Source organism: Trachypithecus francoisi, unplaced genomic scaffold (genome assembly GCF_009764315.1).
Source record: "Trachypithecus francoisi isolate TF-2019V2 unplaced genomic scaffold, Tfra_2.0 Lachesis_group10, whole genome shotgun sequence".
NCBI lineage: Eukaryota > Metazoa > Chordata > Mammalia > Primates > Cercopithecidae > Trachypithecus > Trachypithecus francoisi.
In genome coordinates, this window is record NW_022681455.1 from 71,324,389 (window position 1) to 71,348,415 (window position 24,027).

Genomic DNA, 24,027 nt, shown 5'->3' on the forward strand with positions numbered 1-24,027 from the left:
CTTGTTCTGAAGACCAGAGACATTTCCAAAGGACTTGCTAAAGAGTGGACATAAAAATGATCTTATGACCTTTAGCCAATGTGACATGAGATAATAAATTTGGAGAAGTAGGAGGAAGATGCTTTGAAAAGGATTGTTGGCTTACTCAAGAGGAAGCTGTTTTCTCCTAACTCAGCTCAGTGGTGGAGGATGTCTTCTTATAACGAAGGGAGACTGTCATATTGTCCCTGGTGGTTGTTGGCTGAGCTGTGGAAGTGAGCTTAGGTGATGCTGATCTGTTTACCCTGGCTTCAATGCACACAAGGAATGTGTTTAATTTTTACCTAGAAGAGTCTCAATTATGAAAAGTCACCTGGAGTAACTGCTAAAGAACAAGTAAGGAAAGAAAGCTGCAGTGATAGCAAATAACTTCATTAGTAGGAGGGACAGGGTACAGTTACTGGAGCAAGAGAAGGCACTGTGGAAGGAAGCAAAATAGAACCCTTTAGAGAGGATGTCTAGTGAGGCAAGTTGACCCAGCAAATGAAGGTTCTGTGGGGTGCCATTAGAAATGGGGATTGTGGATAAGCCACTTGAAAGCATCCAGAAAAAATGTTGCTCACTGTTAAATGATGTAATATTGAATGCTCCTACAGGAAAGCGTCTCCAGAGAACCCACCAAAACATCCCTTGTGTGAGAGAGCCAATGTTTGGACATCTTCCGTGACAGAGGATTTCCAACAACTAGGAGAAAATACAAATGATGCCACTAATTTTAAACAGATTTTTCCAATTTAACATGCATCCATCTTCCCAACCCACATCTAGGGGGAACTAGAGGCAGTGTAGTGAGTCAGGAATGATGTTGGAAGAGAAAGGTGGAAACATAGTAAACTATCATGATATGCTCTTGCTTCCAATTACTATGAAACTGAGAATCAGTTCTGAGTGAGACTGGGAAGTGAAAGCTTAAAATTGAGTGAGAACTGAATGCTTTGATGTATATTAAACTGGAAAGAAGATGGAAAAGGAGACTGCTCCAATGCCTGAAAGTAATCAGCAAGCTATGGAATCTAAGATATGGCCAAGGGGTAGGGGAAGGAAAATACAACAAAATAGGTTTGAGGACAGATATGTATAAAATTTTTAAAATATCCTACTTATACTCTTCGGTTCATTCAATAAATTGGTTGTCAAAGAGCTTGTTGGACACAATGTTTTTGAATTAATGTCCTGTGGCATATTGGATCTCTTTACAGATGTTCATCAAGTGAGAGAAGAAGTTTATCTCTATTCTCACCTGTCCTGTAAATGCTGTGGAGTGAGGTGATGAACTGGGAGACTCATGTAAAAGAGTACTGAGGATAAGCTGGCACTGAGCAAGAGGGAAGAGGACTAATAACTATATTGTCAAGTACTGGCAATGAGAGACTGCATGCACACTGGAGTGTACAAAATATTGCCTTCCTGGTCAGAGAAATGAGCAGATCTGAGTAGACAATTTTTTTTTTTTTTGAGATGGAGTCTCTCTCTGTCACCCAGGCTTGAATCCAGTGGCATGATCTTGGCTTACTGCAACCTCCGCCTCCCGGGTTCAAGTAATTCTCCTGCCTCAGCCTCCCTAGTAGCTGGGATTACAGGCGCCTGCCACCACACCTGGCTAATTTTTGTATTTTTAGTAGACACAGGGTTTCACTGTGTTGGCCAGGCTGGTCTCGAGCTCCTGACCTCATGAATCGCCCGCCTTGGTCTCCCAAAGTGCTGGGATTACAGGCATGAGCCACCTTGCCTGGCCTGAGTAGATATTTTAACAGGCAGTGACAAGTGAACAGGTAACACTGAATGCTCTTCTAGACACTGTAAGAAATAATTGCACTGTGGCTATTTGTTATTTATTTGGGAATTATGTGGAATCTTTTAATCTCTTCAGTTGAACTCCTGCAAACTTATGATATTTGGAAGTGCACCTGGAACCACTTTTTTTTTCTTTTTCTTTTCTTTTCCTTTTTTCTTTTTCTTTTTCTTTTTTTGAGACGGAGTCTTCCTTTGTTGCCCAGGCTGGAGTACAGTGGCATGACCTTAGCTCACTGTAACCCCCACCTACTGGGTTCAAGGAATTCTATCTTAGTCTCCCAAGTAGGTGGGATTATAGGCGTGTGCCACCATGCCCAGCTAATTTTTGTATTTTTAGTAGAGACAGGGTTTCCCCATGTTGGCCAGGCTGGTCTCAAACTCCTGATCTCAGGTGATCTACCCGCCTCGGCCTCCCAAAGTGCTGGGATTGCAGGCATGAGCCACTGTGCCTGGTGCAAACCACTTTTGTACATAACAAAAGGATTGAAGTCAAAGGATGTCCACAGGGAAAATATAGTGTAAAAATAATAATGATATATACAACAGTTCAGGATTGTTCTAAATGTTTTACATACATTAGCTCATTTGTTTGGATACATTTGCCTTGCCCTATCATTGGGCAATGATTTTCACAAATTTTTAATGTATCTGACTTTAAATATTTTTATATTTGTAATCTGCCATATACATCCTATTTAAATTTAGCTAGTTAAGATTGCCTTATTGGTGGGCACAGGCACAGCCTGGGGCAGCACGGGATCGTCATGGCGGAGTTGCAGCAGCTGTGGGTGCAGGAGATGGTGGACTCCATGGTAAAGAGCCTAGAGAGAGAAAGCATCCAGAAGATGCAGAGTCTCATGCTCCCATGGAGCACCAGCTGTTGTGAGGACAGCCAGGCATCCATGCAGCAGGTGCACCAGTGCATCCAGCACAGTTATGTGCCTCTGGCTCAAGTCCAGGCCTTGGTCACCAGTAAGTTGGAGAAGTTCCAGGACTGCCAGGCCTGGTGCACCATACATTGCAATGACAAAACCAAAGATTCAATAGATGCTGGGAGTAAGGAGCTTCAGGTGAAACGGCAGCTGGACTGTCGTGTGACCAAGTGTATAGATGACCACATGCACCTCATCCCAACCATGACCAAGAAGAAGGAGGCTCTCTTATCCATTGGGTAATAAAAGTCCTTGCCAGTGGCTATCGGGAATGAGGGCAAAAATATATTTTTTAATAAGGAATTGGGAATTTTAGTCTTTTAAGCAAAGTTTATGAAGCAATTAAGGATGGCAACAAGTGTAAGGCATATGTCGCTTGCCTCTGGACACTGGTTCTTTCATGTTTCAGCCTAAAAAGTGAAAAGGGAAAAAGTGATGCTAAATTGCATCAGAGACATTACAGAAAGTTTTAGAGCTTATATTCCTGTGGCTAGTGCTTGTCCTGGCAGTAAGGATCTCACCTGTAACAAGCCAGAGCCCTCCAAGCTACCAGACTCTTCTTACTACCAACAGGCTGGCAGGTTAGACTTGATGGAGTTTGAGGAGAGATATTTTCTCTTTGTTGCCAAATATCCTGTTTACCAGAAGTGTCATCACACCATTTTCTATAGGCTGTGAAACAAAATCCATGAGGTCAATAACTTAGAAGGGAGAAAAAAATTTCTGGGTCTTTGTTTTCTTGATTTTGTGTAATTGATACAAGGGTATACAAGTTGATACAAGTTGATTTTAAAATGTGGAGTTGGGAGGGAGAGTAGTTTGGATAAGAACTTTGAAGATCCAGGGAGGGAGAGTAGTTTGGATAAGAACTTTGAAGATCCTCGTGGATCCCCATTTCTGGTCAAGATGTAGGTGTACATTTCTTAAAATTATTACATGCTGCATCTTTCAACCTGGATACCGTGCAAAAACATGAGAGGTGACCACACACAAATTATGAGAAGCAGAGCTTCCCTCTTACTGGCTGATGGGCCTTGAGGCTGTGTGTAGCAAAATGACAGGACAATGTTGCAGTAACACTTTCCCCTCGAAGAAGAAAGGGGTTTTGATTGTGATATATATTAGTATTTAGTAATGAATAGTAAAAGAGGAGCAATTCGCTACTTACTTATAAGAGAGTTATGAAGTACTGGATTTGGAAAAACCTGGTTTTTATAAAACAGAGTGGAATGGAAGCCTAAACCTAGCATTGTTTCCTTAGCTCCCTGAATTAACAGAGCCCAATTGAGACCCCTGGCAACAGGAAGTTCAAGGGAGAAAAAGTGAACAATTTCGGCTGGGATGAGCTGACTCCCTTAGAGCAAAGGAGAGGCAGCCCCCATTATCAAATATCATTTTTGCCCAGGGCTTTCACAACTTGCATTGTTCCTGCCCTGGCATGGCGCCTTATTATTTTGATACCAACCTCATTGTATTTTCACCAGCTTATTACTTGAAATGATAATACAGCCTGTCCATTTGCTGTTTTCAGGCTGTGATATATTTTCTTAGTGGTTTGGTTTTAAAAATAAATAAGGTTTAATTCCCCCCCCCAAAAAAAGATTGCCTTATTCATTACTAAATAATTATATATCACTTTTTAGAAGTGTGTGATGTTTTCTAGCTATATTTTTGACAAACCAGGCTTTTAGAATTGTCATTTATGATCATTCTTGCAATACAAACTAAAACTAAAATCCGTTACTGTTCAGGTTTATAAAACAAGTGCTGTTCATCAGGGAAAAGACAGAATACTTATTTTCTTTTTCTTTTGTCTAAGAAAAGTTTTGTATAAATAATTTCTTTTAAATATTTGTGATACTTTTCACCCAGAAGAGGTGTTGTTTAAATTGGGGTTTGTGACTAATTTGTTTCAATTAAAAATACTTTAATATCAATATCAAATGCCTCTTAGATGGTATGATCTCTGTTACCATATGTGGTAGTTTGCTCTACATACTAGCTATTTAAAACAGATGTAAGTAAAACAAGATTTGTTTGGGAGGAATAGGGTTTCTCCAGGGTAAAGAATACAGAGACCAAATGGAAACATACTTGCTTCACTGCACATGGTTTCTATACTTGGCTGTGCTGGCTTACCATTTTATGGTTACCAGATTTACATCCTTTGAAATTATGGACATTGGATCAAATCCTTATGTTGGAAAATACTCTAAGGTAACATTAAATGAGCATGTGATTTGAATAGCCTACAATTTTAACACAGGTTTTAATGACCAAAGTCAAAATATTTCCCATAAAATACTGTAAATTTGCTAAAATATATACAAAGCTCCCACAGTGTAATAACACGAAGAAACTTTGTTTACTGAAAAAATCTGTTTTTTTGGATTTTATTTTAAACAATTTTTTTAAGTTTGTATTTTTATCTTATTTAAGCTTCATTTCTTTCTTTTCATTGGCCGGGCGCGGTGGCTCAAGCCTGTAATCCCAGCACTTTGGGAGGCCGAGACGGGCGGATCACGAGGTCAGGAGATCGAGACCATCCCGGCTAACACGGTGAAACCCCGTCTCTACTAAAAATACAAAAACTAGCCGGGCGAGGTGGCCGGCGCCGGTAGTCCCAGCTACTCGGGAGGCTGAGGCAGGAGAATGGCGTAAACCCGGGAGGCGGAGCTTGCAGTGAGCTGAGATCTGGCCACTGCACTCCAGTCCGGGCGACAGAGCGAGACTCTGCCTCAAAAAAAAAAAAAAAAAAAAAAAAAAGAGATACATATGCAGAGCATGCAGGCTTATTACATAGGTTTATGTGTGCCATGGTGGTTTGCTGCACCTACTGGCCCATCCTCTACGTTCCCTCCTCTCACCTCCCAACCCCCAATAGGCCTTGGTGTATGTTGTTCCCCTCCCTATGTCCATGTTTTCTCATTGTTCAACTTCCACTTACGGGTAAGAACATGGGGTTTTTGGTTTTCGGTTCCTCTGTTAGTTTGCTGAGGATGATGGCTTCCAGCTTCATCCATGTCCCTGCAAAGGACATAATCTCATTCCTTTTTATGCTGCATAGTATTCCATGGTGTATATATACCACATTTTCTTTATCCAGTCTATCATTGAGGGGCATTTGGGTTGGATCCACATCTTTGCTATTGTAAATAGTGCTGCAATAAACATACATTTGCATGTGTCTTTATAGTAGAATGATATATATCTTCCTTTGGGTATATACCCAGTAATAGGATTGCTGGATCAAATGGTATTCTGGTTCTAGACCTCAAGGAATCTCCATACTGTCTTCCACAATGGTTGAACTCATTTACATTCCCACCAACAGTGTAAAAGCATTCCTATTTCTCCACACTCTTGGCAGCATCAATTGTTTCCTGACTTTTTAATAATCACCATTCTGATTGACGTGAGATGGTGACTCATTGTGGTTTTGATTTGCATTTCTCTGATCATCAGTGATGTTGAGCTTTTTTTCGTATGTTTGTTGGTGACATAAATGTCTTCTTTTGAGAAGTGTCTGTTGATATCTTTATCCACTTTTTTGCTGGGGCTGTTTTTTTTCTTGTAAGTTTGTTTAAGTTCCTTGTAAATTCTGGATATCAGACCTTTGTCAGATGGGTAGATTGCAAAAATTTCTCCTGTTCTGTAGGTTGCCTGTTTGCTCTGATGATAGTTTCTTTTGCTGTGCTGATGCTCTTTAGTTTAATTAGATCCCATTTGTCAATTTTGGCTTTTGTTGCAATTGCTTTTGGTGTTTTTGTCATAAAGTCCTTGCCCATGCCTATGTCCTGAATGGTATTGCCTAGGTTTTCTTCTAGAGTTTTTATGGTTTGGGTTTTGACATTTAAGTCTTTAATCCATCTTGAGTTGATTTTTGTGTAAGGTGTAAGGAAGGGATCCAGTTTCAGTTTTCTGCATATGGCTAGCCAGTTTTCTCAGCACCATTTACTAAATAGGAAATCTTTCCCCATTGCTTGTTTCTGGCAGATTTGTCTAAGATCAGATGGATGTAGATGTATGGTGGTATTTTTGAGGTATCTGTTCTGCTCCATTGGTCTATACATCTGTTTTGGTACCCGTACCATCCTGTTTTTGTTACTGTAGCCTTGTAGTATAGTTTGAAGTCAGGTAGCATGATGCCTCCAGCTTTATTCATTTTGCTTAGGATTGTCTTGGCTGTATGGGTTCTTCTTTGATTCCACGTGAAATTTAAAAATAGTTTTCAAAAAGGATGAGTTTGCGTCCTTTGTAGGGACATGGATGCAGCTGGAAACCATCATTCTTAGCAAACTATCACAAGAAGAGAAAACCAAACACCGCATGTTCTCACTCATAGGTGGGAACTGAACAATGAGATCACTTGGACTCGGGAAGGGGAACATCACACACTGGGGCCTATCATGGGGAGGGGGGAGGAGGGAGGGATTGCATTGGGGAGTTATACATGATATAAACGTCATGCACATGTACCCTAGAACTTAAAGTATAATAAAAAAAAAAATAAATAAAAATAAAAATAGTTTTTTTCTAATTCTGTGAAGAATGTCAATGGTAGTTTGATGGGAATGGCATTTAATCTGTAAATTACTTTGTGTAGTATGGACATTTTCATGATATTGATTTTTCCTATCCATGAAGATGGAATGTTTTTCCACTTGTTTGCATCCTTTCTTATTTCCTTGAGAGTTGTTTATAGTTCTCCTTGAAGAGTTCTTTCACATCCCTTGTTAACTGTATTCCTAGGTATTTTATTCTCTCTATAGCAGTTGTGAATAGGAGTTCATTCATGATTTGGCTCTCTGCTTGTCTGTTGTTGGTGTAAAGAAACATCTCACAGATACTAAAGAAGTATGTCATCAGTTCAATTCCCTAATGGGGTAATTTTTAAATGAGCTGTAATGACTGACATGATCACACTATCAAAGAAGTTTATTAAAATTATAGAATTGTAGAACTAGAAGATTCTTCGAAGGTCCATAGTCACTATGTTAGCAGATTCTTAGATTAGTCATAATTGACTCAGCAAGTACAGTATTGTATTTGTATTAGTTTCTTTTTGTATTAGTTTCTTCTTTGTATTTGTATCCTTGATTTTGTATTAGTTTTCTTTTTCTTTTTCTTTTTTTTTTTTTTTTGAGACAGGGTCTTGCTCAGTTGCTCAGACTGGAGTGCAGTGGCTTGATCACAGCTCTCTGTGGCTTTGACTTCCTGGGCTCAAGCAATCCTCCCAGCTCAGTCTCCTAAGTAACTGGTACTATAGGCGGACACCATCATGCTTGGGTGATTTTTTTTTTTTTTTTTTTGTATTTTTGTAGAGACAGGGTTTCACATGTTGCCCAGGCTGGTCTCAAACTCTTGGGCTCAAGTGATCCACCTTCCTGGGCCTCCTAGAGTGCTGGGATTACAGGTATGAGCCACCACACCCATGCTTGTATTAGTTTTCTATTGCTGTGCCACAAATTACCACAGACTGTACAGCTTAAAACAACACATATTTATTATCTTACAGTTGTGTAGGCCAGAAGTCTAGGAACAATGTCATTGTATTCTCTTCTCAGGGTTTCACTAGGCTGAAATCAAAGTGTTGTCCAGGGCTGGGTTTCTTATTTGGGACTTGGGATTTTCTTCCAAGTTCATTTGGTTGTAGGCAGAATTCATTTCCTTGAAAGTTTATGACTGAGTTCCCCATTGTCTGCTAGCTGTCAAATCTCTGATTTCCTCTCCTGCAACCAGCCAGAGAAAACTCTTTGTTTTTAAAGGGATCATGTGATCAGGTTAGGCCCACCTAGATAATATCGTTTTTGCCCTATAATATAGTTTTGGAGTGATAGCTCATCATATTTACAAGTTCTGCTGACATTCAAGGAGAGGAGATTTTTACAAGGGCATGGGTCATGGGGAACCAGTTATCTTTTGCCACACACACAGACACACACACACACACACATATGGTCTGCAGGATTATTTGTATCTAGGAAATCTGCCTTCTGAACAGTGGTCAGAAACTCTGGCTTGTCTGGTTATTGCCATCTATTCCCACTTCATTTTACTCACATACCCCTGGCCCTAATGTGCTTTTTGGGAAGTAGGCAATACTCTCTCATGCTTATCTGTGGCTTAGCAGTGCCAATATTCCAGGCTCTCTCCTTTGTTCTCACACTGGAGACTACTTCAATGTTCATGGCAAAAGTACACACTCCAGTTTCATAGTATTTAAAATAAAGTGACTATATTTCCTACTTATAAGACAATTTTTGGCTCATAAATTTGTATAGAAATACACTTTTTAAATAATTCTCAGGCACAGTTTCAAATACTAAATTGCTCCTTTCCCATTTTTCCTGTAATGCACAATAATGTATGTCCCTTGATCTAGTCCCAGAAAAGGTTTCCAGGAAGATTTCTGAAAAAAGCATATATGTGACATTTTCTGAAATGAACTTGCTCAGCACCATGTAATTTTTTCCTTTTGGTTAATGTCCCCATATTTGAGCAGAAGGTAAAATTTTGTTTACATGTATAACTTTCTTCAGTTTTTCACACACATTTTTAAGAATATGCGTACTGAGGTTAGTGGGTTATAAAAGGGATTAATAACCCTTTTGGCTTATATTTATTGGAAAGACCAAGTTGCCAGGGTTCTTTGAAGAATTCAGACAAATACATCTGACTATTTTCCATCAAACGGGAGGTAGAGGATCAAGCCTGGATTTGCTCTTTATAGTACTTCTGGCAAGAGGCTTTTGGAATAAAATTTATGTATTCCTTCTCAATTTGGTTAACCGCAACATCTGTTTGTCTCCATTGGCCTTTGGCCATTGACCTACTGTCTCCTGTAGAAGACACCCACCATCCCTCTTACGACCAAATGTTGATGGGAAATTAGCAGTTCTCAAGTGATTTTAGTCATGGAAATAGTCATAAGCCAAAAGCATGGCCTAATTATATCATCTAAATTCATGGAAAAGGGAATTAATTTTATATTTTTTCTGATGTTGGGGACTGAATTATTATTATTATTATTTTTTTTGTTGTTGAGACGGAGTCTCGCTGTGTCGCCCAGGCTGGAGTGCAGTGGCCGGATCTCAGCTCACTGCAAGCTCCGCCTCCCGGGTTTACGCCATTCTCTCCCCTCAGCCTCCCGAGTAGCTGGGACTACAGGCGCCCGCTATCTCGCCCGGCTAATTTTTTGTATTTTTTTAGTAGAGACGGGGTTTCACCGTGTTAGCCAGGATGGTCTCGATCTCCTGATCTCGTGATCCGCCCGTCTCGGCCTCCCAAAGTGCTGGGAGGGACTGAATTATTAATAGTACCAATTTATCTGGACAGGAAAAGGTCAAGGGATTTAGACAGGAACACAGTAAACAGACCCTTCTCATTCAAGATAGCATGGGACATGTAGATTTACTTTTTGACTACAGGAACAATTAGAGGAATCTAGGTGATTTTTCCAAACTTAGGAAATGAAGGTTTAACTAAAATTAAATATATCTGTGTGTTTATACATTTTTGAGATAAAATACTATTTTTCTGGTTTTTTAAAAGTGATTTTTTTCTAATTTCTAACAATAGCTTATGACTTTACTACACAATTATTGCTGCTTCGAAAACTGATTTGCCAATGTGAGGCAGAACAAGCAAAGGTTCAGGAGAGGCCAACGCCTGTGAGGCTGTGGTACCAGGATCTTCCAACAATAACTTGGGGCCTGACAGGCTATGCTTTGATCAGGGGCTCTGTCAGTGTTGGTACCTCTTGCTGCCTAGTCCTTCCTTGTCCTGGCCAGCCATACCCTGTCCAGCTGTGAAAGACCATTCAGTTTCTCCTTTTTTCTTTAATTTTTAGTTTTTTTTGTTTACCTCAAATTATTCCAATTGCATGATAGTGAAAGTAAGCCAGGTTCCTTTAAGAAGTACTGGACTGAAAATACAGCTTCTGCTGTAAAAACTCATCTCCCCTCTCAAGGCATTTCCCTTCTGATTTCAGAGGTGAGGTGCTCAGGTGTGCATTTGCTTTTGTCTCCAATCTCAGCATCTTCTCCTGTTCATTTGTTGCCTATTGTATGCTTTCAGTTTCTGCTATAGCCACTCAGTCTTCCTCTGTTCTGGTCTCAAGGTGAGCATTTTCTGCTACCCTTGTGTCTTGTGACACCTTCCAGTTTCTGGCACATATCTCTGTTCTCTGGTTCTCTCTTAAGACCTTGGTTTGTCTCTGGCCCAATTCGGGCCACGATTTCTACCCACCTTGACCTTTGCCATGGTTGGAGCTGTATCACACAAACCTGTGGGAACAAGAGATGTAGTATCTACCCACAAGGAATCTACAGACTAGTGGGAATAGCAGACCCTCATTAATTATTAGCATTAATTCTTCATGCTTGTAATCCTAAATTTTTTAAAAATTTGAGAACAATTTTTTTTTCTGTCTAGTTTGGGTGTTGGCTATTCCTAAATATTTTGGTACTGACTTGTTTACATGAAGGCTGGTTTCTAACCTGGCTACACCTCTGCTGGTTGGGCGCTCACTTTATCCCTAACTTTTGGGTCAATAGGAAGAAGTAAGACACTGAGTGAATAAATTTGACCTTAAGCTGCTCTTTGCCATGGAGGAGTCCTGGCCCCTAGTGTTTGACTGTCAGTGGTTCTTTATGCCATAAAAGTTTTCATCCCTAAGAAAATGCTGCCATGTAACTGACTCTACATGCTGAACCAAGAGAAATTAAGAAGAATAAACCTAATTTGCTTCAGAAAAGAATGTTTCAATACAGAGGAATTCTTTCTTATTTTAACCTTAATAATTTTGCCTGTAACATTTTCTGGAAAATATCTTAGATAAGTATGCAGAGTCTTACTTATATTTATAGTAAAATAAAATAGAGCAAGGTTAACGGAATTGTCCAGAGACCCACAACAGACAGAGCACAGATCACAGAACTCCACACTCATACTCATGTTCTAGCCATTAGGCCTCTTGGCCTCTCTTTGTTCTATTTGCCAAGGTATGACCAGAGCAGAAAACATCCTCAGCCAATTAGTCAAGTTCCCCATCTGGTGATTAGCCTTGCTATGAAGACATCTTGTGTATTGCCACATTTGTGACTGCATTTGGAGCTTTATTCACCATTGGGGGTATAGCTCTTTCCAAGGAAATTACCTTCTAACTGAGCCAGGAGGGGCTGGGTTAAGTTTTTTTCGGCTGGAAATTACACATTACATATTTAGTATGTTTGGTCACTTTAGATCTGTGTGAGGCAGGGAAGGAGAAGTTTATGCATTATAAAGTTCCTAAAAATACTTACAATTTTGTAAATCAAAGTGGGTTTCTACTAGATTTAGCTTTATGCAAATCTTTATATTATGTCTGTGCTTTCAGTCTGATTTTAGAAGATTACTATTACAGTATTTTAACTTTTATTGAAAATCCAGGCTTTTTAATTTTTAATTTTTGTGGGTACAAAATAGGTGTAGACATTTATGGGGTACATGAAATATTTTGGTATAGGCATGCAAAGCATAATAGTCACAACATATAGAATTGGGTATCCATCCCCTGAAGCACTTCTCCTTTTTGTTACAATTAAATTATAGTCTTTCAGTTATCTTAAAATGTACAATTAAATTATTTTGACGACAATCACCCTGTTGTACTGTGAAATACTAGATCTTATTTATTATTTCTACCTTTTTTGTACCTATTAACTATCTCAATCTCCTTCCCATTACCCTTCCCAGCTTCTGGTAACCATTCTTCTATTCTCTCTCTCCATGAGTTTAATTGATTTGATTTTTAGATGCTTACCAATAAGTGAGAACATGAGATGTTTGTTTTTCTCTGCCTGCCTTACTTGACTTAATGTGATGAATTCCAGTCCATCCATGTTATTGCAAATGACAAGATTGGATCTAATTTTCTTTTATGGCTGAATAGTACTTCATTGTATATAAGTGTCACATTTTCTTCATTCATCTGTTGATGGACACTTAGGTTGCTTCCAAATCTTGGCGATTGTGAACAGTGCTGGGACAAACATGGGAGAACAGATATATCTCTTCAGTATACTTGTTTCCTTTCCTTTGGGTAAAAACCCAGCAGAAGGATTCCTAGATCGTAAGGTACCTCTATTTTTAATTGTTTTGAGAAAACTCCAAACTGTTCTTCATAATGGCTGTACTAATTTACATTCCCACCAAGAGTGTATGAGGGTTCCCTTTTCTCCATATCCTCACCAGCATTAGATATTGCCTGACTTTTCTTTTTTTGAGATAGGATATCACTCTGTCACCCAGGCTGGAGTGCAGTGTTGTGATCTCAGCTCACTTCAGCCTTGACCCTGTGGGCTGAAGTGACCTCCCACCTCAGCCATCCGAGTAGCTGGGACTACAGGCATGTGCCACTATGCCTGGCTTGCCTTACTTTTATATAAGTCATTTTAACTGGAGTGTAGATGATATCTCATTGTAGTTTTGATTTGCATATCTCCGATGATCAGTAATGGTGAGCACTTTTTCTTATGCCTGTTTGCCATTCATATGTCTACTTTTGAGAAATGTCTATTTAAATCTTTTGACAATTTTAAATCAAATATTAGATTTTAAAGTTTTTTGAAGTCTAGAAATTTTAGAGTTGTTTGAGTTTCTTATGTATTCTAATTATTAATCCATTGTCAGATGAGTAGTTAGCAAATATTGTCTCACAATCTCTGTGTTATCTGTTTACTTTGTTGATTGTTTGCTGTGCAGAAAGTTTTTAATTTGATGTGATCCAATTTTTCCATTTTTTGTTTGCCTATGCTTGTGGGGTAGTACTCAAGGATTTTTTTTTTATTTTATTTTCCCAGACCAATATCCTGGAGAGTTTTCCCAATGCTTTCTTGCAGTAGTTTCATAGTAGTTTGAGGTGTTAGTTTAAGTGTTTAATCCACTTTGCTTTGATTTTTGTATATGGTGAGAGTTCATTCTTCTGCAGGTAAATATCCATATGGATATTCAATTTTCCCAGTACCATTTATTGAAGAGACTGTCTTTTCTCCAGTGTATATTCTTGGCACCTGTGTCAAAAATGAGTTCACAGTAGGTGCATGGACTTGTTTCTGGATTCTCATTCTATTCTGTTGGTCTGTGTATCTGTTTTTATGCCAATACCATGCTGTTTTGGTTATTGTAGCCCTTTAGTATAATTTGAAGTCAGGTAATGTCATTTCTCCAGTTTTGTTCTTTTTGCTTAGGGTAGCTTTGGCTACTTTGGCTCTTTTGTGGTTCCATATAAATTTTAGAATTGCTGTTTCCATTTCTGTGAAGAATGTCATTTGTATTTTTATAAAAATTGAATCGAATCTGTGAATTGCTTTGGGTACTATGGATATTTTAACAATATTGATTCTTGCAGTCCATGAACATAGAATATCTTTCCAATTTTGTGTATCGTGTTCAATTTCTCTCATTATCATTTTATAGTTGTCTTTATAGAGATCTTTCACTTTTATGGTTAATTCCTAGTTATTTCATTTTATTTGTGGCCATTGTAAATGGAGTACTTTCATTCTTTTTCAGATTGTTCACAGTTGGTATATAGAAATGCTACTGATTTTCATATGTTGATTTTGTATCCTGCAACTTGACTGAATTTATCAGTTTGAATAGTTTTTTTGGTGTTGTCTTTAGTTTTCTCCAAATGTAAGATCATATTATCTGCAAAGAAATATAATTTGCATTCTTTGTTTCCAGTTTGGATGCCCCTTATTGTTTTTCTCTTGTCTGATTGCTCTAGCTAAGACTTTCTGTACTATGGTGAACAACAGTAGTGAAAATGGGCATTCTTGTAATGTTCCAGATCTAAAAGGAAACACTTTGATTTTTTTCCCAATTCAATGTAATACTAGCTGTGGGTCTGTCATATATAGCTTTCAAAATGTTGAGTTATAGCTCTTCTAAACCAAGTTTTTTGAGGATTTCTATTATGAAGATATGCTAAAGTTTATCAAATGCTTTTTCAACATCAATCGAAATGATCATATAGTTTTTGTCCTTCATTCTGTTGATATGTAGTATCACCTTGATTAATTTGTATGTGTTGAACCATTCTTGCAGCCCCGTGATAAATCCCACCTGGTCATGATGAATGATCTTCTTAATGTATTGTTGAATGTAGTTTGCTAGTATTTTGTTGAGGAGAAAACCTAGACTATTTCACTGTGTTTATGCTTAGCTATCATGCCCAAATAAATTTAGTACATTGTTTAAATATTCCACTCTAAATCTGGCAACCAGGAAAGAAAACTGCCATAAAGCAATGTATATTTAGATACTAATATTTCCCTCACACTTTCTTTTCTCTTCCTTATTTCATTTCTTTACTAATTTGTTGGCTATTGGTTTATGGCATATTGAGGCCTCAGTCTATAATAACCATTTTTATCTGAGTACAGCTCTACACATTTTATTTAACTCTGTGATGGCAAACTCTGGTATTTTTGTCACTCCCTTGCCTCTTAGGCTCATGGCAGATTCCACTAAACAGTGACAATATTCTTTGCTACTAACCTATGGGTTTGGCCTCAGGATCCTTCTTAATGCAGTAGTGTATGCATTATAAACCTATAGAAGTGGCTTATAAGTTTAAGTCTGTTAGCTTTTTCTACTCTTTTAGCATTCTTAAACGCTGTTTAATTAGATGTAAAAGAAGGAAATGAGAAGTTAAACATGGACTAAATGTGATAAAAGAAAATCTCTGTTAACTTAGGATATCAGTGAGTCTGTTCATAACAACAGATTCACTGATATGTTCTAGGAAGTATTTCTGCCTGGGATATTTGAATTAGTCTCCAAAAGTAGGTCATTCCCCGTTTGTTTGAATATTTTCAAAAATGATAAATATACTTGTTGTTGTTTTGAGACAGAGTTTCACTCTTGTTGCCCAGGGTGGAGTGCAATGGCATGATCTTGACTCCCTGCAACCTCCACCTCCTGGGTTCAAGTGATTCTTCTGCTTCAGTCTCCCGATTAGCTGGGATTACAGGCACCTACCACCACACCCAGGTAATTTTTGTATTTTTAGTAGAGATGGGATTTCGCCATGTTGACAAGGCTGGTCTCAAACTCCTGACCTCAGGTAATCCGCCTGCTTCTGTCTCCGAAAGTGCTGGGTTTACAGGCATGAGCCACCGTGTCTGGCCTAGAAATGATAAATATACTGTTTAATGAAATAGCTTATTCTATGTTTGAAGTTTTTTTTTTTTTGAAGTTTCTTAAGTTTAGAAAATTTTATGTCAAAATGAAATTTCTTTTTCTGTAACTTATACCAGTTTTTCTTGTATTCCTTCAATGGAAAACAATTTTTTTTTATGTTTTATCTTTTTGAAATTAAGGTATCATTTATTTAAAATAGAATAAAACACAGAGGTCGTAAGTTTTCAGTTTGATGACTTTTGAAAATTGTGGACACCTATGTGACTACTACTCAATATAAGATATAGGACATTTGTTTCATTCCAGAAAGATCGCTATTCCTGTTTCAAGTTAATTTCCTGCTCTTCATCCCCTAAAGGCAATCTTTTTCTTACTTCTGTCACTATTGACTAGTTTTAGTGATAATAATAAAAATGGAATTATACAATATGTATTATATCATATGTATATATAGATGTATTATAACAGTAAGGTTGTTATGAACATTTCTGTAAAAACTTTAATGAACATATGTTTTTGTTGCTTTTGGGTAAGTATATAGGAATAAAATTGCTAGGGCAGAAGTTATGTTTAATTTCTTAAGAAATAGCCAAACAGTTTTCCAGAGTGATAGTACCCTTTTGCATTCTCACTAGCAATTAATGAGTTCTAGTTGCGACATATCTTGCTAGTCATTTAAATGATAACCATTCTGGTAGTTTTGAATTTGTATTTCATTCTGGTTTCAATTTGTGTTTTCCTGATGACTATGCCGTTTAGCAGATTGATAGGGTTATTAACCCTTTAAAATAAATTTTAACTTCCCAACTCATTTTTATTTAAGCTAGTACTAATTTAAATCTCCCCTTATATGCACCATTGTTTGAAATAAAATGTGTGATATTAAATTTACTTTAATAACATTAGATATTACATATGATCTTCACCTATTAAGATAATTTTAATTTTGTCATTGTATTAGTTACAAATATGTATTATAGATCTCTGGCTGATTTAACAAAAAATACCTGAAGTACCTGGCTTTTTATCTGCACCACTACTTCATATTGAGGGACAAAACTATGAGTAGAATTCTGTACTTCTTCATTAGAAGAAGCATTTTAAATTAATATTGACTCAAGGTGATTGTATGACCTGCTTGTAAAACTACTGAATTTTTTCATCAACCCATATTACTATATCTCATTGATTAAATGCTCATGAGAAATTTGACAAATGACTTAGCAGTGTCATAATCTGCTAAACTATGAGAATATGCTTTTCTAATATCCTAAAAATGCTATAAAGGTGGAGATTATTTCAGATAGTAGCTCCTAATTATTGCAAAGCCATGATATAACAAAAAGATCACTAGACTTATAATCGTTAAAAATTTCGTTTTCCTGGGAGGCCGAGACGGGTGGATCACGAGGTCAGGAGATTGAGACCATCCTGGCTAACACGGTGAAACCCCGTCTCTACTAAAAAATACAAAAAATTAGTCGGGCAAGGTGGCGGGTGCCTGTAGTCCCAGCTGCTCGGGAGGCTGAGGCAGGAGAATGGCGTAAACCCGGGAGGCGGAGCTTGCAGTGAGCTGAGATCCGGCCACTGCACTCTAGCCTGGGTGACAGAGCGAGACTCCGTCTCAAAAAAAAAAAAAAAAAAAAAAAAAAAATTTCGTTTTCCAGCTGGATTACCAGAAGAAGTCACTACATTTATCTGAATTCTATATTTCACATCTGTTAAATAGTGTCTATTTGTCTACATCATAGGGTTGTTGTGATTATCACACTGGATATTGTATGTAAAGTGTTTTGTGACTAAAAAATAATACATATATAAGATATTAAATGCTTTTATGTTGATGTCACCAGTTTATAGCATAGTGTTTGCACATAGTAGGTGCTCTAACAAAAGTAGCTTTTGTTAAATGATGGCTGGATGAACAATATCTCAAAGCAATTTTGTTAATAAACAATTATAGAAATTGTTAAATATCATATCAATATTAATACTAAAATTCCTGCTCCTCTTTAATAAAAGTCACATTTGTTCATTTATAGTCTTTTGGAAACCCTCATATTCTTTGTGGCTACTTGTGATAAATGTCAACAAGTTTGAGATCACTCAACCAGATACTTGAAGAGACCGTACCAACAAGTCATTTATGGTAGAATTCCATTTTTACAAATATCATGGGCTTGCCTTTCTACTCTTTATTATTGAAGTCACCTTTAATTTGAAGACCATTTTTAAAATAAGAAATATTTAAGCAAAAATTTCTATTTTTCTTGATCTTGAGTACATGCTCATTGCTATTTGTTACCTTTCCCAATATCATTAGGTGGTAGTTTAATTTCTTTGTTTGTTTTTTACTGCTCTGAACATTTTTAAAGTGCTTGACTGATTTATTTTAATCCTGCTGTTACATATTTTCCCCAAGTCTAAGGCCTTATCTTATTTCCTCTCACAGTAGCATTTGACACAGTGGACCATGCCCTTTTCCTTGAAACTCTTGATCATCGCTGTGTGGGCTCCCCATTGCCTGATTCTCCTCCCACTTCACTGTCTGTTCCTTCTAAGTCTCCTTAACTGCTTCTTTTTCATCTTCTTCCATGAGACTATCTGAAGATTTATTACCAGAAATCTTGCAGAACAGGAGGGAGTGGGATGATATAGTCAAAGCAGTAAAAGAAAAAAGTCTGTCATATAATGATAAAATGGTCAATTCAACAGCAAGTTATAACAATTACAAATATACACATACCCAACATCAGAGCACCTAAATATATAAAGCAAATACTAAAAGTTACAAAGGGAGATTGACAAAAATACAATAATAGTGGGATACTTCAGTGCTGTACTTTTAATAATAGATAGAACATCCAGATACAAAATCAATATATAAACAACTAACTTGAACAACACTGTGGACTAAGTGGACCTAACAGACATACACAGATCTTTCCATCCAACAGTAGAAGAATATATATTTTTTTCAAGTGCATGTGGAATCACAAAACAGGTCTGATGAATTTAAAAAGATTAAAATTACCCCAATTATCTTTTTCAGCCACAATAGAATAAAACCAAAAACAATAACAGTAAAAAAATGAGAAAATTCATAAATACATGGAAAGTAAACACACTCTTGAACAAACATTGGATAAAAGAGAAAACATGGTGGGAATATAAAAAGTATCTCAAGATAAATGAGAATACAACCTATGAAAACTTATGGATGCACAAAGGCAGTACTAAGAAAAAAGTTTATAATGGCAAAAACCTAATTTTAAAAAGTAGAAAATTTAAAATTTAAATTTAAAATATTTTAAATTAAAATTACTGGAAAAAAAGAAATAATAAAGATAACAGTAGAAATATGTAAAGTGCAGAATAGAAAAAATTTGAAAAACTAAGAGTTGTTTTTTTTTGAAAAGATAAACATTGACAAACCCCTAACTATGCTAACTAATAAAAAAGAAGATTCAAATAGTTAGAATAAAAAAAAGAAGAAATTATAAGAGATGACTCATAAATAAAAGAATTATAAGTGACTGTTAAGAAAAATTATACTCAAACAAATTAAATAACCTCGAAGAAATGGATACATCTTTTAAAAAAAATACAATCTACCAAAACTGAATCAAGAATAAATGGACAACTTAAACAGATCAATAATTAATAAGGCGATTGGATCAGTAGTCAGAAACCTTCCAAGAAATAGAAGTCTGGGATCAGATAGCTTCATTGGTGAATTCCACCAAATATTCAAAGAATAATTAATGCTCATTCATTTCAAACTCTTCCAAAAAAGTGGAAGAGGGGGAATACTTCCAAACATATTTTATGAGGCCGGCATTATTCTAATACAAAAGCCAGAAAAAGATAACACAAGCAAAGAAAACATAGGCCAGTATTCCTGAATATAAAAGCAAAAATTCTCCACAAAATACTAGCAAACTGAATCCAATAACACATTAGAAAGATAATGCACTTTGCATATGTTGAATGAGTCTTGCATCCCAGGGATAAATTTCACATGAATCAAGTGAGATTTAGCCCTGGGATTCAAAAATGGTTCAACATATGCAAATTAATTGATGTAATACATCATGTTAATATAGCAAATAAAAGCACATAATTTCAATTAATGCAGAGAAAGCATTTGACAAAATTCAGCATTTGTTAATGATACAAACTCTTAACAAAATATGCATAAAAGAAACCTACATGAAACTAATAAAGGCCATATAAGAAAAGCAGAGAGCTATATAACATCAAAATCAATGGAGTAAAACTGAGAGCTTTTTTTTAAGATTAGAAACAAAGCGAAGATGTCCACTCTTACCACTTCATTCAATGTACTGGAAGTTATAGCCAGAGTAATTGGACAAGAGAAAGAAATAAAAGTCATTTAATAAAAAAGAAAGTAAAACAGTATATGCTTGCAGATGACATGAGTGTATATGTAGAAAACCCTACAGACTCAAGAAGACACTATGAGAACTAATAAGTGAAGTCAGTAAAGTTGTGGGATACAAAATCAATATAGAAAAATCAGTAGTGATTTTATATACAAACACATTGAGCTACCCAAAAACGAAATCAATAAAATAATTCCATTTATAATAGTAACAAAAAGAATAAAATAATATACAAATTAAACTAAAGAAGTTAGAAAAGTGTACAATGATAATTGTAAAACATTGATGAGGGAAATTAAAGAAAACACAGATAAATGAAAAAACATCCAGTGTTCATGGATTGGCAAAACTAATACTGTCCAAATGTCCATCCTATACAAACTGATCTTCAGAGTTAATGCAATCCCTTATCAAAATCCCAGTGGCATTCTTTACAGGAACAGGAAAACAAATTCTAAATTTTTATAGAACCACGAAATACCTCTAATAGCCAACTCAGTCCTGAGAAAGAAAAAGCTGAAGGCATCATACTTACTGATTTCAAAATGTGTAACCAAAACTACACTAATAGAAATAGAATGGTACTGGCATAAAAACAGACATATAGATGAATGAAATAGAATAGAGAGCCCAGAAGTAAATGCACACATCTGTAACCACCTGATCTTTGATAATGGTGCTGAGAACACACAATGAGGGGAAAGGATAGTCTTCAATAAATGGTATTATGAAAACTAGATAGCCACATGCAGGGAAATAAAATTGTACTACTATCTCATAGTATCTACAAAAACCAACTCAAAATGAATAAGATACTTAAACATAAAACACAAAACTTAAAAACTACTAGAAAAATACAGAGGGAAAAAGGTTCTTAACATTGGTGTTGGACAATTATATTTTGGATAACACCAGAGTCACAGACAGAAGGAATGAAATAGACAAATGGGATTGCATCAAACTAAACTTCTGCACAAAGTAAATAATCTACCGAGTAAAAGGCAACCTATAGAATGAAGAAAGTATTTGTAAACCATATACTTTATAAAGGGTTAATGTTCAAAACACACAAGAAACTCAGTGGCAAAAAAGCAAATAACACATTTTTTAAAATGAGCAGAGGGCGTGAACATTTCTTAAAAGAAGACATACAAATGTTCAACAGTGTTGGAAAAGGTGCTCAACATCACTAATCATCAGAAAAGTGCAAGTCAAAGCCACACTGAAATATCACTTCAAACCTGTTAAAATGATTTTATCAAAATGATGAAAAATAACAAGTGTTGGCAAGGATGTGGAGAAGACCCTTGTACACTGTTGGTATGAACATAGATTAGTTCAACCATTATGAAAAACACTATGGAAGTTGCTCAAAAATTTAAAAATAGAACTACCTTATGATCCAGGTACCTTAGCTCTAAATATAGTTTCAAAAAATATAAAATTATTATCTGGACTAGCTTGTTCCACCCTCATGTTCGTTAAAGCATTATTCACATTGACCAAGATAAAGAAACAACCTAAATGTCCTTCAATCAATGAATGGACTACATTTTATATGTACTACTATATATACACACATATATACTGCATATATACATATACACTACATTTATATATATGTAATTAGAATGTGCGCATGTGTGTATATATACACACACTATGTAGTTAGAATATATACATGCTATATATGTAATTATATGTACACACACTTTATATACATGTAGTTAGAATATGTATGCAAACACACATTTAAACTACATATATAAATGTATATAGGTATATATGTGTATTACACATATATGTATATATGTATATATAAATGCAGTGTATATGTATATATGTAGTATATATGTGTATATACAGTATATATAAAATGTCCATTCATCTATTGATAGACATTTAGGTTGTTTCTGTATCTTGCCTACTGTGAATAATGCTTTAATGAACATGAGAGTGGAACCAGCTATTCCAGATAATAATTTTATATGTTTTAGAGATATACCTAGAGCTAAGGATGCTCTGACAATGTGCATGTGTGTGTATGTGTGTATTCTAACTGCACACACACACAATCCATGCAATATGTTAACATTCCACTGTAAAAAGAAAAAAAAAAAAGGAAACCTTGTCATTTGTGACAAGGTGGATGAATCTGAAGGACATTATGTTAAGTGAAATAAGCCAGACACAGAAAGAGAAATACTGTTATCATGTCACTTAGATCTGGAATCTAAAATAGTCAAACTCATAGAAACAGAGAGTAGAATGGTGGTTGCTAGAGACTAGGAGGGGGAAAAATTAGAAATGTGGGCCAAAGGGTATAGGCTTTCAAATATACAGTATGAATAAGTTCAGGAGAGCTAATGTGAATATTGAAATTTCCTAGGATAGTATCATGTTTTCACCACAGACATAGAAGAGAAAATGGTAACTCTGTGAGAAGATGGACATGTTAATTAGCTTGTATAAACCAAAAATAAAATTCTGAGCCTCTTAACCAACAATGGACCCTCCTTCTTGGCCAAAGGGACCCCAAAGAAACCTGTTCAGGCCACAATGGAAAGGGGGGCATGTGACATGCCTTAGTATATACCCTTCCCTTTGGAATTTAGGCACAACTGACCAACTTTAACATTAAAAAGAGATCTTAAAACTGACAAAACACTTTTTGTAGCAATAAAATACCAAATTCCAACCTTATGCTGATGATGCATCACATGTCAGATAGGAGGCCCTGCAGAGGGTCAAAGTATTTTACCCCAAAATGTTTTTCTTTGACATATTTTGAAATGGCCCTGCGAAGCTATCTCTTGTCGGGGAAATTTGCATTCTGTAGACAATCTTCTTCTCTTAAAAATCTTTTCTAGAGAGTCTGACACCTGTTAAGGTCCAGTAAGAGACATTTACCATCTGTTCTTTCTGAAGCCTCTTGGTGGCTTCATCTACATAAAAAGAACGTTGACTTCCTTTCCTTATTTAACTCAATTATTTCTTTATGCTGAGTTCAACTCTTCAGGCAAAGCTTAATTCTTTTAACCATTTGTCAATCAGGAAATTTCTGACTTCACCTATGACCTGCAAGTATTTAGTTTGAGATGTCTGCCCTTCTGGGGATAACTAATGTATACATTACATGTATTGATTTATGCCTTTGCCTGTAACTTCTGTCTCCCTAAAAGGTATAAAGCCAAGCTGTAACCCAACCACCTTGGGCACATGTTCTCAGGACCTCCTGAGGTGGTCACAGACTATAGTTCTCATATTTGGCTCAGAATAAACCTCTGCAAATGTTTTACAGACTTTGGGTTTTTTGGTCAATGCTTGATTGTGCTGATTATTTCATAGAGTATATGTATGTGAAAACATCAAGTTGTACACCTTAAATATATATAATTTTTAAAATTTGCCAATTATGCCTCAATAAATGTGAGGAACAAAAGAGGTTATAGTGTGATGAATTTAATAAACTTCTTTTATAACATATATTTAAGTAACAAGTTTTGGTGTGTAAAATGTTGCTATTTTTACTGAATATTCATGAGAATTTTTTGATTAAAATATTTACATATGTAATTCACACAGAAAAATAGAATTTCAACTTTTTTTAGTTTTGATGTAAATGCTTTAAAATAGAAATTGTGACTTTAAATTTTAATCTTGAT

At 36.1% G+C, this 24,027-nt stretch overlaps 1 protein-coding gene across 1 annotated transcript; it reads left to right on the forward strand.

The window, feature by feature from the left end:
- The first annotated feature begins 2,597 nt into the window (after positions 1-2,597).
- Positions 2,598-3,008, forward strand: LOC117087457 (protein FAM136A-like). Its single transcript, XM_033217682.1, has one exon. It carries the CDS (start codon positions 2,598-2,600, stop codon positions 3,006-3,008), a length of 411 nt encoding a protein of 136 aa, XP_033073573.1.
- Positions 3,009-24,027: the final 21,019 nt, after the last annotated feature.

Coding starts and splice junctions, on each gene's coding strand:
- LOC117087457 (XM_033217682.1), top strand. CDS start 2,598: ATGGCGGAGTTGCAGCAGCTGTGGGTGCAGGAGATGGTGGACTCCATG.